At 41.3% G+C, this 17,117-nt stretch overlaps 1 protein-coding gene across 1 annotated transcript; it reads right to left on the reverse strand.

Annotated features, from left to right (window-relative positions):
• LOC144933957 (NXPE family member 2-like) lies at positions 1–12,517 on the reverse strand. Its single transcript, XM_078859364.1, has 5 exons — positions 12,410–12,517; positions 10,858–11,543; positions 10,372–10,430; positions 968–1,186; positions 1–533 (listed from the first exon to the last, which is right to left on the reverse strand). The coding sequence occupies exons 1-5, from the start codon at positions 12,515–12,517 to the stop codon at positions 1–3; spliced, it is 1,605 nt and encodes a 534-aa protein (XP_078715490.1).
• Between the last annotated feature and the right edge of the window lie 4,600 nt (positions 12,518–17,117).

Raw genomic sequence — 17,117 nt, forward strand, 5'->3', positions numbered from 1 at the left:
CTAGCAAACAAAAGATAAAAATGAATCAATTTGGTTTTTAACAATATGCTCATTCGGGTGAATTTTAGCAGAGTTAAGTACAGCGGTCATGTCCCACGCATCAATGAATGCCACATTCATGGTTTTAAACAGTTCCAAGAGGACTTGGTTAAGCTTAAATGTGTTCCAGTTATTAAAGATCGCCACTCCACTGTTTTCTCTCACGTTGGATAATTTAACGATGACCTTCGTTTCAGGGCTTCGAATCAGGAGTTTCTCCACTGCCGCTTTAATGTTGTGCATTCTCGTTTGAAACACGTGCAGAGGGAAAGGCGTGAAATGAGCGCCGAGGGAGATGGCTACGACCGTATCGCTCCCACCGGTGATGTTATCAATTCGATTCGCTATGTATCTGAAGTCTTTTGTGTAAGTTCCTTTCGTGGCAATAAAAGGATAGTTGTGACAATACCAATTCAATGTAATGCTGTTGTCTTCATTAATGGCAACATTTGGCATATGTTTTCCAGGAATGTAACGATCTACAAGTCTGAAACCTGCAGAAAAGGCAACACACACACTCACTATTATTGCTCTGCAACGGTACAAATATATATTATTAAGAAGGTATGCAGTTGTTAGATTTTTATATAATGAAAACTTTCTCTAGAATTTAATGGGATTTACAACGAGGACCAATCTGTATATGACAATGTTATATTCGTAGAAAATGGCATAAAAATATGTCACCACAAAATAATAGATGCTTTAGAACTCAATGTTGAAAAACTAACAATCTGTGATGGTTTTCATGTGCCTCTAGAAAACGTACACACAATGCTTTAAGCTGTGCGTCGGCATAAACGTGTCACATTCAGTGCATCTTGCATGAATGCATTGGCATGCATTTAAATCATAAAAATGTTTGAGAGGTTTACTGTTAAGAGGAGTGGTTCATAAATACAAGTGAGTGAGTATCGTCATTCCTTACCATTGGTGAAATGAACAAGATATTTGAACCACTGTCCTATCGTCGAATCACCAAGGAGAAATATGTTTTTCCCCTTCAAACAGCCCAGAACCAATGATGGCGAAGAGAAATAGTTCATTTTGCAATATGACGAACACCACGCATTGTTGATGTAATATCCACTTGGACTTGGATTCCCCATTCCCATGATGCAATTGGGCAGACTGCTTTCCAACAAGTCTATAACAAGAACACACAGCATTTGTTTATTATTACGTGTATAATGTATAAAAGATCATCTATTTAAAGCATTGTTGATTGGCATGGTATGTTGTTTGTACACCATTCTCATAGGGGTTATGGATGTTGGCAAAGAGGCCAAGAAGCAAAAAAATGAAATGCCATTTGACAACTTGAAGGAAGGATGTCCGTGTAAGGAAATGGAGAAGAGAATTCACAATCGGATAGCTCAAGACTTGCCATTGGGCAGACTACTTCACATAGAATGTGAAGCCCATTGCATATAGAAAAAACACAATCTAAAATCCGGGACAACTTCGATAAAAAGAAGTATCAGCGTTTAATGCAACATTGCAGAAGCCCTTTAATCCATATATTGGTACATGGTTAGTTATACTCACGCAATTTAACCAAAAAACCTTTATTATGATTTGTACATTTACAGCCATTTATAAATACAATGCAGTTAAAGTTAGTAAACTTACATTATCTATTATATTGCTCTGTGAGGGATTTTGGTAATCGTTTATCCTTCCCACCCCTACCTATTGTAGCTGCCCATCACTTCCCTGACTGCCCCAACCCACTGCTGCTGATGACCCCTCCCCCAACCACCTCCACAACCCCCACCACTACCAAAACCAACAGGGCACTGAATGCCAAAACCAAATAAAATAACACGACCGTTGAAACTGACGAAGTAATTAAACGATCAAAATGCCCTATATTGCGGGCGTAACTGATAAACTATCCAGATGTTTGGAAAAACAAACATCCGAGTCAGATTTGGCGCAGTACATAAAATACAGAAATTTATATCTGCTACAAAAGATGCATTACCGAAGCTATCAACAGAAAGTGTGTATTGGACTAATTGCACGTGTGGAAAATGCTATGTTGGGAACAAGCGACGAATGATCAGCACGAGAGTAAAATAACACCAAATAAATATTAAATACTCCCAAATACAACTATCGGCAGTGGCAGAACACGTGTGCCAACAAGGACAATCAATTGATTTTGATAATGTTGAAGTTCTGTGCAAAACTAGCTACTACTGGCCAAGACTAATTAGAGAATTTATCGAAATTGAGAAATAAAAATTATTTTAACCATTCAGATAGCTACAGACTTAGTGCTGATTGGAAGCTAATCATCAAGTAATACAATGTTTACATGCATGCCTATACAGGTCACCATACTTCAATAGGGATTACCATTGAACAAGAATAAGTACGGCTATTTTAGTATACACAATCGACAGGAGCTAAAAGAACAATGGGCTTGCATAATGCGGATGCATAATGTTCGTTGATTACCATACAAATAACTAAAACCGGAAATATATACCCAATGTCATTGAAACACATTCATTAATCCCCCCCTCCCACTTCGCGCAAGAATCAGTGCTCACAAATGCTGTCATCACATCTACCACTCTCTTTAAGAAACGAAATAGGAGGATTTCTCCACAAATCTGGCTGTCGCCCGATGAAGCTAGTTGTAATTACTGGCGAAACGTTGTAATCAGATTTTAAATGTTGTGGCTTTGCTCACCAACACACGGATGTGCTGTACTAGTAACGAATTCATCTTCTTGGTTCTTTCGGTAAAGTCACGTAGAAGGGAAGTAATAAAATAATAAAAATAAAACATAAAATGAAATAATTCTCACGACGTTTCGGCTACAACGCAAGCAGCCGTCTTCAGGTGAAGAATGAGACACTACCAAGCTAGGAGCTTATTTCTAAACTGGGTTGGAGGTGGAAGAGCGCCTTAACAAAAAAGAATGTGCATTCTTCACCTGAAGACGGCTGCTTGCGTTGTAGCCGAAACGTCGTGAGAATTATTTCATTTTATTATGTTTTATTTTTATTATTTTATTACTTCCCTTCTACGTGACTTTACCGAAAGAACCAAGAAGATGAATCCCTGCAGTCACGAAAGCTTTAAATCGAAAAATAGTAACGAATTGGCATGTTCTGCTTACGTGACAAACCTTACTAATTGGCTGTGTCTGGTGGTGGCGGGTTTAACGACACATTAATATATGTATGCAATCTAACCCAAAAAAACCTGTATTATGGATATTAGTCGCGAAACCCTATGTGTTAAACTAAACCAGCCCAATCCTGTGTCTGGAGGATGGGGCACGGCCTAAACAGAAAGAGGTGGAGCCTAAATAAGACGGGGCGGGACTTAAAAAGGAAAGGTGCAGAGCCTGAACGAGGAAACGACGGGGCCTGAATAAGGTGTAAAGGGGCGGGGAATAAAGAGGACGGTGGGGCCTAAAGCAGAAGGGCCGGGTCCTGCAGAGGAAGGGGTAGACCTTACACAGATTGAACTTCCCTGTTGATTTAAGGCAGTAAACACATGGAATCGTCATACCTTTTCAATTAAAGCATGAGCACCCAACCTGTGCTGCAGCACCAGTGAAGAATGGATGCTGTTTTTAATATAATGTAAATGTAAACTTTCCAGAAACACTGACATGGGGTTATATCAATGTAGAGTTAGACAGTACTCAAATAAATGTTGGTATTTCTTATTTTGGAAATAAAGTGGTGTCTAACATAGTTTTACAATTAGGTTCCAATTTAACTATGCTGCCAGCCAATAACATTCAAACTGTTTAGAATCAGAATCCAAAAATGAATATTACACTAAATGTAATGTGAAAATTATTTATAGATACGTTACAAGTGTAGGAGCGCAGCTCGACAAATCTTTACCCCGAATACTAACCTAACATTTCCCAGTACTGTATATTTATATTCTTTAAAGTTTAAAATAAATGTTTAACTATATTCAAGTTACATTGAGAAGTTGATGTCAGGCTTTGACTGGCATGGCGCTCTTCTATTCCCTAAATAGTTTTTATATTTTTCTTCTTGGTTCTTTCGGTAAAGTCACGTAGAAGGGAAGTAATAAAATAATACAAATAAAACATAATAAAATAATTCTCACGACGTTTCGGCCACAACGCAAGCAGCCATCCTCAGGTGAAGAACATGTCTGTCTATAGACGCTCCAAGCCTAGGACGTGTCATTCAGACTCTGTCTTATCGACAGACATGTTCTTCACCTGAGGACGGCTGCTTGCGTTGTGGCCGAAACGTCGTGAGAATTATTTTATTATTTTTATTTTTATCATTTTATTACTTCCCTTCTCTACGTGACTTTACCGAAAGAACCAAGAAGATGAATCCCTGCAGTCACGAAAGCTTTAAATCGAAATTTAAGTTTATATATTTACAATGTTTTTGATCGTATGTTTGCAACAGCAAAAATACCAGTATATATATCTTCATTCATGACATTTGTAACGCATACAAATTGAACTTCAAAAGTACATTCAGAGGTGCCTAAATATGTGTATTAGTAAATAAACAGTTTATGATTAATAACTGACAAGAACGTGGAGAATATAACTACAGTACCTGAGACACTAAATCCAGTTTAAGAGCTTATAAAAGTATATATATTTTGGTATTCATTTTGAAATTGTAGTGAACTTTGGGGAAAATTCTGAGATATCTCCAAGTGTTTAGATAGTCATCTTGGGATCACGCATCACATTTAATATAGAGTGCATACAATAATTGTTATATGATTGCAACTATGCAAAGTCTCACTGGAAAAGGAATCTCAGTGGGCCTTTAGAGGAATAAAGTATAACAAGGCAAGTAAGAGATCTAAGCAGTGTTTAATAACACTGTAAAATATAAATATTCCTGGGTAATAAGTGCTATTTCCTAATTGTTTATGCCTCAAAAGTACAGAAAATGGCTATCATTCCCCACAAACTTTGCTTTTGTGACCAGGACAATGATATTTTGAAATTTACCTATTTTACAGAAGATTCCAGATAGATTAAGTGCTGAGTAAACTTGGAGTAACTTCTAGAACATTCTAGAACTTTCCAGTAATATAAGTAGTAGTTCAGTTTAGTTTCAGCTACCTAAGTGGATACATGTCTGCGTTTTTCTGAGATGGCATCAAGAGGCTGCAAGCATCCGGCAGACGCATTTTGCTATGTCTGCGGCTAAATTATCAAGACAAAAGCGAAAAAGTACTCTGTGGAAGCCTCTGCTAAGATGTGTGAGGCCTACAAGGCGTATTTCGGCATGCCTGTCGGGGATCAAGACAAACCCTGGGCACCTAATTTCACCTGCGAGCAATGCAAAAACACTCTGGAAGGTAAGATGGACAATTGTTGCTCGGAATTTTATGTTATAAAATTTGTTAAAATGTAAAATATTGTAAAAGTTTTTAATTTTAATGTTTTACAATTTTCAATCTTATTGAAAAAATATATAATATATGAAAAATGTTGCGAGAATCTCTTACACATTAGTCATGGGTGAAATAAATGTATTTTGTAGGATGGTACAGAGGGGAAAAGAGAGCCATGAAGTTCGCTATCCCAAGAATTTGGCGGGAACCCACTGACCACTCAAGCAACTGCTACTTCTTCATGGTGGACCCTTCCAAACGTCGAACTGGCAAGAATGCACCTGCTATCATGCATTCTTCAATGATGACAAGCAAAATCAACAAAGGCCCTACGTATCGGCGTCCTTTAAATAGGACAGGGGTGCTAAGAATCTCCGAGCTTGTGTCAAAGAACCCTTTCAAAGTAGCAACTTGGAACGTTAGAAGTTTACTTCAAGCAGGAAAACTAGCCAATGTCATACAAGAAATGGATCGACTTAAAATCAACATAATCGGTCTAAGCGAAACTAAATGGCCTGGAACAAAAAAGTTTATATCGAGCGAACACCACATCTTCTGCTCCGGAGGAGAAGAAAACACCAAACAAACATACGGTGTCGCCTTTATAGTACACAAGAAATTAGCGAATAAAGTCAACAACTTTACCCCAGTATCAGAACGAATAGCACTACTACAATTAGCAGGCAACAAAGTCAACGTGAACATTCTACAGGTTTATGCTCCAACAGCAGATAAACAAGATCATGAAATCGAATCGTTCTATGAGCAACTAACCAACACGCTGAAGCCGCTGAAGAAGCAAGACATCACTATAATCCTCGGCGATTTCAATGCCAAGGTTGGCCACGGTCGAATGCAGAACATTGTCGGAGAACACGGACTAGGAACAAGGAATGAACGAGGCGACAGACTGGTTCAATTCTGCCAAGAAGAACGTTTCAGTATTGCTAACACGTGGTTCCAATTACCACCTCGACGACTGTACACGTGGACCTCGCCGCAAGACTCCGACAACAACATCGTCAGGAACCAAATCGATTATATCCTAATTAACATCAGGTTTAAGTCCAGTGTGATTACAGCAAAAACCTACCCTGGAGCCGATATATCGTCAGATCATAACCCAGTAACAGCTACAATAAGACTCAAATTGCGATCAATACAATGTACAAAGACGAGACGAACAGACCTGGAGAAACTGAAGAACAGCGCCGATAAAAGACAAGTACAGCAACATCTCAACGATAGCATCCGCTCAATAACAACAGAAACAGCAGATGTTCAGGAGTACTGGCGCTCGTTCAAACAATGCATCACAGAAACAACAGAAGTCATGCTGGAACATCAGCCACCGAAAAAGAAACAACGATGGATGACACATTGTATTCTCGATCTAATGAGCCAACGAAGAATGTACAAAAACAACAACTTGGAGAAGTACAAACAAATGCAACAGAAGATCAGAGAAGCAATCCGACAGGCAAAAGAAAAGTGGATGGAAGAACAATGCGCCGAGATTGAAGAACTAATTAAAAAACACGACAATTTTACTCTGCACAAGAAGCTCAAAGAAGCTGGTAACATCTACAGACCAGCCCCAACAGCTACCTTGTATGCGGACAACAACCAACCAATCCTAAATAAACAAGAAAAAATGGACACCTGGACAAACTATATACACAAGCTCTATGGCGCCATTAGAACACCTGCAGAAAAAGACCAACAGATATCGAAAGACGCTCTACACATTTTAACATCAGAAGTAGAATATGCAATCAAAACAGCTAAGTCAGGCAAAGCGTGCGGGCCCGACACAATCCATGTAGAATTGCTCAAACTATTAGACAGTAACAACATACGACAACTGACTAATTGGTACAATCAAATATACAATGGCAATAAAATTCCATCCGACTGGCTACAATCCATCTTTGTGGCCATACCAAAGAAAGCAACAAGTCGGAAATGCGAGGACTACAGACTGATAAGCTTGATGAGCCACGTGCTGAAAGTCTTCCTGAAGGTGATCCAACAGCGCATACGCTCCACATGCGAAAATGCATTGAAGAACACACAGTTTGGCTTCTGCAAAGGACTAGGCACAAGAGAAGCAATCTTCTGTCTACAGATACTACTACAGCGATGCTACGAACATCAGAAAGAAGTGTACATCTGCTTCATAGATTACGAGAAAGCCTTTGACTCAGTCGACCACGACCGACTAGCAGCTCTATTAAAACAACTGGGACTAGATAAAAACGACATCAACTTCATCATTGCTCTTTATTGGAAGCAAACAGCCCAACTCCGATATGACAACGAATTGACAGACCCAACACCAATACAAAAAGGTGTACGACAAGGCTGCCCACTTTCACCCAGTCTTTTCAACATCTACTCGGAGCAGATTTTTGATCGAACACTAGCAGATAAAAACATTGGTATTAAAGTCAATGGACAATACATCAACAACATCAGGTATGCCGACGACACTGCACTGCTGGCCGATTCGGAACAAGACCTACAACAAATCTTGGACGAGGTTGCCACAGAGAGTCAAATATGGGGCTTACGAATTAATAAAAAGAAAACAAAGGTTATGAAGGTCAGCCGAACTACAAGCGAAATAACAATCAAGCTTGGTAGCGAAAAATTGGAACAAGTACACCGATTTAAATACCTTGGTGTAATCATTGACGATCAGTTGAACCATGAAGTCGAAATCAAGAGCAGAATTGAACAAGCAAGGCAAGCATTTATTAAATGGAAAACACTCCTTGCAGACCGCAACTTGAGTACATCACTGAAACTGCGCACACTGAAATGCTACATCTGGTCAATTTTGCTGTACGGAGTTGAGACGTGGACACTGACAACAACAGCAACAAAAAGGCTCGAAGCTTTCGAGATGTGGCTGTATCGAAGAATGCTGAAAATCCCATGGACAGCCAAAACCACCAATACACAAGTTCTGCAAGATATGGGCACTGACAGGCAACTGCTGAAGACCATCATTAGCAGGAAGTGTTACTACCTAGGCCACATTGCCCGAAACGACCACAAATACCAGCTATTAAAGCTAATCCTGGAAGGAAAAATCGAAGGGAAAAAACGACCAGGACGGCCAAAAACGACATGGCTCAGTAACATCAAAACATGGCTACAATTAACAACAGCACAAACTCTACACGCCGTGCTAGACCGGGACCAATATCATCGTGAAGTCGCACACGCCGTTAGGCAGCACTAAAGAAGAAGATCATGCATTCGGACCTTCCTTCATCCATCGCCCCGGTGCCACACTGCCATGAGCTCCCCGTACCCACTCCTCCAAAGAGAGAGCAGCCGTCTTTAGAAGAGAGCAGCAAGTCAGAGAGCGAGGAAGACGTTGTAGATCCAGATGACAATTTCAGAGGTGGAGCTGAGGAGGGAAACGCATACTACCCCAACCAAAAAGACCTCAACGACTTGATCAGAGATCTTGGTCTCACCAAGTCCAATGCTGAGCTTTTGACGGCTCGGCTTAAGCAGTGGAACTTATTGGATGAAAGTGTGCAGGTCGCAGATCAGAGGAAGCGTCACCAACCTTTTTGCAGCTTCTTCACCCATAAAGATGGGCTCTGCTTCTGACTCAATGTGACCAGTCTGTTCGAGGCAATCAGAATCGCCTGTTACCAGAATGAGTAGCGCCTCTTCATTGACAGCTTATCCAGGAGCCTCAAAGCCATGCTGCTCCATAATGGTAACAAGTAACCGTCTCTTCCCCTGGCTCACTCGGTGAACCTCAAAGAGGATTACAACAGCATCAAGACCTTGCTGGATGCTTTGAAGTATGATGAGTATGGCTGGGAGGTCATCGGAGACTTCAAAATAGTGGCATTCCTGATGGGTCTCCAAGGCGGTTTTACCAAGTTTCCCTGATATCTTTGCCTTTGGGACAGCAGGGACACCAAAGCGCACTACCGCAGGCAGGACTGGCCACAGCGGACCGAGTTCTCTGTGGGGAGGAACAACGTCAAGTGGGAGCCACTGGTGGACTCCCGGAAGGTGCTGGTGCCACCACTGCACATCAAATTGGGCCCTACGAAACAATTTGTCAGAGCTGTAGATAAGAAGTCGGCAGCCTTCAAGTACCTTCAAGACTTCTTCCCTAAGCTGTCAGATGCAAAGGTCAAAGCCGGTGTCTTCGTCGGACCACAGATAAAGGAGATCCTGGAGGGCAATGAATTCCCCAAGAAGCTCACTCGCAAGGAGAAAGCGGCTTAGAACAGCTTTGTCGCAGTGGTTCGTGGCTTCCTGGGCACTCACGAGGTCGAAAACTATGTGGAGCTGGTTGAGACTCTGGTGAAGAACTACGGCACAATGGGCTGTAGGATGTCCCTCAAAGTCCATATGCTTGATGCTCATCTTCATAAATTCAAGGAGAACATGGGAGCGTACTCGGAGGAGCAAGGCGAGCGCTTCCACAAGGATATACTGGACTTTGAACGCCACTACCAAGGACAGTATAACGAGAACATGATGGGGGCTGATTCGTCAACGTGATTTACAGTATAATCGTAAATCTCGAAAAACTACTCACTTATCAATTTTTTGCAGTCATTTTTGTATTACTTTAGTATAAATACATGTTAATTTGTATTCCCATGTTGTTTTGTCTGACTTTATGTGAACAAAAATACACTAATTTTCCTGTTTTCTCATTGAAAATAGGTAAATTTCAAAATATCACTGTCCTGGTCACAAAAGCAAAGTTTGTGGGGAATAATAGACATTTTCTATACTTTTTAGGCGTAAGCAATTAGGAAATAACACTACCCAGGAACAAAAATTGTGTTACATAGTGTAATAGATGCCAACACCTCCTGCCCAACAGCTTTTTTTTGCACTATACAAGCAGTCCGTTCACATTTATAAACATTTAAAAGATTTTTCTTACATATACTTACCAGTTACTGGGGCAACATCTATTTTGTATGCAGATGGAATTGGCTTCCATATCTTTTCTCTGCAAGAGAAAGTGCAAACAATGTATAATTGTCCCTGACATCTGGACACATTTGGTTCTAGAAATATCTTGAAATAAATACAAGAATATTGTATATATTTTAGGTCAAAGGAAACAATTGCAGTCTTTTTTTTACCCTATGGCAAATAGGTGTAAATTATATGTCCAGTTTAAAGTTTGTGAGCCATGTGATAGCTTTGGGAGTAGCACGACAGAATTCACTTGTTTGTAATATGGTCCATTGTGTGGTTCGGGTGGCCGCAGTCACTCTGCCGTGGGTCATCTTTAATTTCCCACGTGTGGAAGAGGTGCGCACAGCGAGCGCAGTATTCTTAGAATAAACCCGTGCAGAGCAGTGGTGGGGCCCTCGATGTGATTTTCATTAGGAACACCATAGTCATGAAGAAATGATCAGATGTTTATTTACCTTGTAAAAAAACGACCTTCCTCTTGACTAAATATGTTCCTGTTGCGTGATTTGATAGTGAGAAGAGACGAACAAGGAAGCGTACTTGGTTTTTCACACATCCACGGTTCACGTAAATGTGGATCGGTGAAATCGCAGACTTGCTCGGCAGTGTTTGGAAAAATGTGGCATGGAGTTACTTCTTTTGACTTCCCACTGACAAATGTCCCCAGGAAAGTGACTTTATCTGGAATGGTTTCTCGGACTCTGTCCAGCACGCTCACGGCCTCACTGGAGTGCACGAGCGTGAAGGCCAGACTGCTCTCTCCTGGCCAGAAGAGCGTGAACCTAACATCGTACACACCATTGCCAAGGTCAGTCACCACGCCAGAAGACGCAGCCCCAAGGCGTGGGCTGAAAATCCGAGCGAGGAGGAAATCCCCACCGTAGAGCTTCCTTCTGTTCCCAAAGTCATACATTGCCACTTGAACATGGAGTGTGCCTCCAACGGTGGGGGGTTCTTCTCCGTTTAGTATTGTGATTCGACTGTTCTTTGCAGATGTAGAGCAAGTGATGTTGGTTGAAATTGGTATTTTATGTTTTGTTGAAGGATATGTCATTGTACCACTGATTGTATCGTTGGTTTGAAGTAATAATGCATTTTGGTAGTGAACTTTTGGTGGTAATGATTTGAGGTTCCATGTGTTCTGAAAAAAAAGTTTTTTTTTTAGCATTTTACAAAAAGCGGTATCATATAACTTATATAGGGCACCGAATGACAGGCTGTAAATTACAACATTGTTAAGGTTGTGTATCAAAGAAAATCCCAAGAGGGTTTGTTTCACCACGCATAATATTACAATGCTCGGAGGGATTGTGGTGGTTGTGAAGCCGCCCGACCTCTACTGTCCCCGCCCAGCAATGCCACTGCAACACGCCCACGCTCACCCCCACCACTACCGATATCAGCCAAACCCTGTAACCGAGGCAGGGCTTAAAGAGAAAGAGGGGACGAAATAATAATAGGCGGGGCCTTAATAGGTAAATATATAAAGGTGGCGCCTTATCAGGAAGGAGTGGGGGCCAAAGGGGTAAAAAGGTAGTAATAAAAGCATATAAAGGCAGCGTAGCTTTTGTGTGGCAGATGTGGCCACAAGCCAACTAGTACAAATTAGATGACATATTTTACCACCACCCTAAAGCCCTGAATTACTTGTTTTACCGCAGAATTTCTATGAACAGACAAAACAATGGACTGCATTTGACTTTGAGTGTCGGTAGCATAGCTTGTAACTTTAAACAAAATAGTGTAAGTTTTATTATTCGATATGTTTCTATACGTGAAAATGAAATAATATAAAATTTCAGGCAACCTAGCAACATACCTGACTGATGAGATTCATAACGTTAAGGATGTGTACATTTCTATGGCCGACGTATAGTAACAAATGTCTGCACATAGTTACGGTATCTTGATAAAAAAAAGCATTGCACGGGTGATGAAATATATAATAGCTCGACTTCCACACATCTTCCAACTTAAAAGGGTGGCAGTGCTTACCTTAAAACTTACCTTAAAATATCCATTTGAACAATATATGAGCAGTACAGCTGCAAGTAATGTGATGAAAACTATTATATTGGAGACCGTAATTTGACTTCTAAATGTCTTGGAATTCATTTTTCCTGCAAAAAAAGGTTGGTATTATTTGTCGTTTGAATACTCATTTCATTGAAAATGTTCACAGTGTATGACCTCAACAACAAAATGCTCAAATTCTACAATGTTTTATTTTTATTTATGATTCACTTGTAATGAACAGAAAAAGTATATAAATTAAACATCAGTTTTTATAAGTCACAAACAAATCATGAACGTAAACGTAATTAATTATAGATAAATCATTAGACAATATACACCTCTGTCCGATATCTGTTCCTCCACGTAACAAATACAAGTATTTTTTGACACAACCCATCAGCCACACTGTCTTTTGGGAGCGCATCATTTCAGCAGTATTGGTTGAACAGAAGAAAACTCTGAACCGTTTTGGATACTCATTGTCTCACGAGTAGAGTCAGGCTTGCTTGATTGCACCAATGCTGGTGAACTACCAGGTCTTGATAGGCAAGTAACCTCGTTCTCTGTTTGATATGGGTCCAAGTACGACGCGAAACTGTTTAATACACAACACAAAGTGCAGGGACAGGCAGGGGAAGCAAGCAAGCGTGTTGTCTACTTATTAATCGAGTTACTTTACTTTCATTCTCTATGACTATAAGTGACCAGAATCCTGGTAACCATAATCCTGGTCACTTGTACGTATGTATGTTGAACTTCTTTCGCACCGTACGTAGCCAACCGTGCTCATCGGAGATACGAGGAAGGACAACAAACTAAACACACAAAAAAAACTGTTCTAAATAAATTAGTTTTCAATCTGGATTTAAAAGTGCATAGCTCCTGTGGCTTCCTAATATCGGAAGGAAGAGGAGCGTTCCAGACGGACGCAGAAGCGCACCTGTGTTGATCATCTCATCTCTTGCGCTGCTACTGCAGCGGGGACTGTCAGCAGTTGATGCTCGACCGAAGGCTCCGCCAAAGACGACCGCACATGGGTTGTAAGCGGCTGCGACAGCTTACCGTGTTACACGATGCGATATTACACGTATAGACATGTTTACCATTCACGTGCGTGTTTATTCTTCTGGTGATCCTTAACCACGGTATATTTAACTCCACACCCTGAACTGAAGATGACTTTATTTTGTAAGCGGATGGTGTTCGACCCAGTCTGCACAAACTGCACCCATATATAATTATATAAAATGATGCTGGGTGTATCCGTATCCACGTCATCAATACAAAGGTCATGTGTTTCAACACTCAGCCCCAAGTAGATGATTAACCCCTTTGTCATTTCACATGATGGGAAATTACGTACCGCAATAGATTTTAACCTTCACTTTCTTGAGCAGATTGATTCAACCTTCATGTTAAGCTTCAAGCTAATTACGAAGAGAGTTGGAACGGCAACTCGCGGGATACGTATGCACGTTGAACTTCTTTCGCATCGCACGTAGCCAACCGTGGTAATCGGAGGTGCGACAGAGATGACGGCGGAGGAGACGTTACGCGGAGCTCGACAGCAAAGTAAACAAAATCATCGAAGCCATCAGCCAACGCGATCATGGGAGCCCCGCTGCCAGGTGGCGATCTCCGTGACGGAGACTTCTCACTCGGGGCAAAGAAAAGGGCGCGGCATGTTTGTGCTTGCCCGTCATCGATCCCCGCGCGTGACGTCATCCCCTTGTGATGTCCCAGAAGAGCAAAGTGCTGACCGCACGCACGCCTTGCCACGGAATACTCGTGCCCCGTAAACGCCACGGTCAGCCATGGTCTATCCACTGCTGTTCGGACTCCCGACGTCGTCGCTCTCGTTACCGATTGCCGCAAGAACCAAAATAAGTCATATTTAAAAATACTTTTTTTTTAAACACGATTTAATGAAATGTACTGCACTCGTAATGGCAAAACTCCACGACTCCAGGAAGTGGCCTCGAAGCTTGCCATAACGTAAGGGGCAGTGGTGATTTATAGCCAACGTTAGTTGAGAATGGACAATTAGACCCAAACCGAAACATAACATATATAAAAGAATGTTTTTTTATGATAGAATATAGTATTGTCATCAGTATGATATAAGTATACCAAGTTTGCAGTCGATACCACATTGGGGAGTGGGTTAAAATTGAGTAACAAGATTGAGGATACGACAACAACAGACAGCGAGTTAGATAAAATCGTGTAAAATAAAAAATAATTTCTCTCATGCGCCCGAGCTACGTATACTCCACACATTGGTCAATCATACAATGGGATAAAAAAAAGATACAGATTAAATTGGGTCTTCTTCATAGCACATATAATTAGCGACCATAGAGAGATAAAACATCGACAGGGATTGGAGACTGCACTTAACACCATGGTGGCTAACGATAATTAATTTTTTTTTTATGAATTTCAGTTTTTTTGTTTATAGGCATATGACTAGGTAGGTACCTAACACTTTTTTAATACCAGAAACTTCAAGATTTAAAACAATGTTACAAAATTCATAATCAACGTTTTTGGGTTTAAATCGCGTTATTTATAAATGTGTCGTAACCCTCCACCACCCGACACGGCCAATCAGTAAAAATTGTCACGTTGACAAAAGACAAATAGTTCACTGCTTTAGCCCACCGGTGTGTTGAAGGGTGAAACCACAACATTTACAATTTTTTGTGTGTTTATTTTATAACATTTAACACGTAGGCTTTTGCGACCAATATTGTTGTGGTTTCACGCTTCAACACACCGGTGGGCTAAAAGCAGTGAACTATTTGTCTTTTGTCAACGTGACACTTTTTACTGATTGGCCGTGTCGGGTGGTGGAGGGTTACGACACGTTTATAAATAACGCGGTCTAAACCCAAAAACGTTGATTATGAATAATATTGGTCGCGAAACCCTACTTGTTAAATGTTAAAAAATAAACGCATTTATATGAAACGTTAAATGAGATTTTTTTTGCTGCCGATGCGTGACGGTTTGCTCTCGTGAAGGCGAGGCGTGATGACCCCCGAACAAAAAGCATTCCTTGGTTCAACGTTTTAACAAAAAAAGGAATGTAATTGCCACGCGGCATGGACCACTTCCTGGGTGGAATCGTGGGCGGCTGTCGACGTGGCAAACACCCTCATTAGAGGGCCCGACTGTAAGAAGCACCGGGCTCTCTCCCCCCCTCTCTCTCTCCCACAACCACGACGGACCTCGCTAAACTCGTGCTCGAACGCAACGTGGGAGATGCGCGTGACGCCTCGCACACGTTGAAGATCAAAAAAACGCCGAACTACGCCTGTGGTCCATACCATCAAACCCAAACCGCCGACCGAATGCGACATCCACGCAACATCTCGGTCTACTGCAAGTTAACCAATTGTGTTTCATATTTTTTCTATTTAGGGCCCCGCACTAGCTTAATCCGGCACTGGTCGAAACGCATTCCGAGCCCAATTGCCGCAATAGAGAGCAGCTGCGGGGCTTATGGACGAGTCAGGTGCGCCCGGAGCAAGTGCTGGCCTTATGACTCAAGTTTGTCCCACACGCACAGATCTGTATGACAAGTAGTTTATTTTTTTGTTTCAAATCAACTCAATGAGGCAGCAGTCGACGCCGGAATGTTGCGTGGATGGTGCATTTGGTCGGCGGTTTGTGAAAATAAAAACATTTGTAAACGGTACCTCATTGCCCGGGTTGTTAATGCGGCTTTGGATGAGACGGGGAAACGCAATGGAAATATTGGCAGATGAAGATTATAATTTAGCATGATGGTGACTTTGGCGGCATGTCCTGTGCTTATACAATAGCCACACCAAGGAACATCCACTTTCCCAGATTGAGTAAATTACGACTTCGAGATACCTGATAGAACCATCCCATGGGGGTGGTCGTGGATTATTTTATTCTAAAGTCTCGTAGAAGTGAAATAATAAAATAATAAAAATATAACATAATAAAATAAAAATTCTCACGACGTTTCGGCCACAACACAAACAGCCGTCCTCAGGTGAAGAAACTGAGCTGTCGGAAAGAGAGCGTCCCAATGACGCTGTCTTTCCGACATTTTATTATTGCCCTTCTACGTGACTTTACCGAAAGAATCAAGAAGATGAATCCCTGCAGTCACGAATGCTTTAAATCGAAATTTAAGCTTCAAATCTAGAATCTAAATTTATTTTGCTCTAATCACATGAATTCACCTTGTCCAATCAATGAACACAAGTCGTCCAACCACGACCCACCTCGGCATGAACTAGTCACATTAAACTAGAGTACACACACACACAACCAAGTACACCTTTATTTTTTATTAACAGCATGATAGGACAGTAGTACCACTAATCACCTTGGGTTACTCTTCCAGTCCTTTATTTACATCTCCATCATACACGGCTCCCTCCTTCCTTCATCCTGCCGACGCCCACTCTTAACCCCACGGCCCCTCACCCATCCCCCCCTCTCCTTATCCCTGTCACCGTATGTCGCAAACCGTGCTAATCAGAGGTGCGGGGAAGGACAACAAACGAAACACAAAATGCAGCTCATGTGGCGGTAATTATGTATAAGTCGTGCGGATAATGAGTTTTTTTTAATAATTAACATTACCTCTTGAGATGAACGCTTAACAAAAGATGCATGGCTTTGGCCACTTTACAGCCGAGTCTTTCCTTATATT

The sequence above is a fragment of the Lampetra fluviatilis genome, chromosome 1 (assembly GCF_964198595.1).
Source record: "Lampetra fluviatilis chromosome 1, kcLamFluv1.1, whole genome shotgun sequence".
Classification (NCBI taxonomy): Eukaryota; Metazoa; Chordata; class Hyperoartia; order Petromyzontiformes; family Petromyzontidae; genus Lampetra; species Lampetra fluviatilis.

Excerpts from the sequence above, each read along its gene's own strand:
- LOC144933957 (XM_078859364.1), bottom strand. The coding sequence starts at position 12,517 with ATGAATTCCAAGACATTTAGAAGTCAAATTACGGTCTCCAATATAATA. Across the intron at positions 11,544-12,409 it reads GTTCAAATGGATATTTTAAG|AACACATGGAACCTCAAATC; the intron begins GTAAGTTTTAAG and ends CTTTTTTTTCAG. Across the intron at positions 534-967 it reads TCTTGTTCATTTCACCAATG|GTTTCAGACTTGTAGATCGT; the intron begins GTAAGGAATGAC and ends CCTTTTCTGCAG.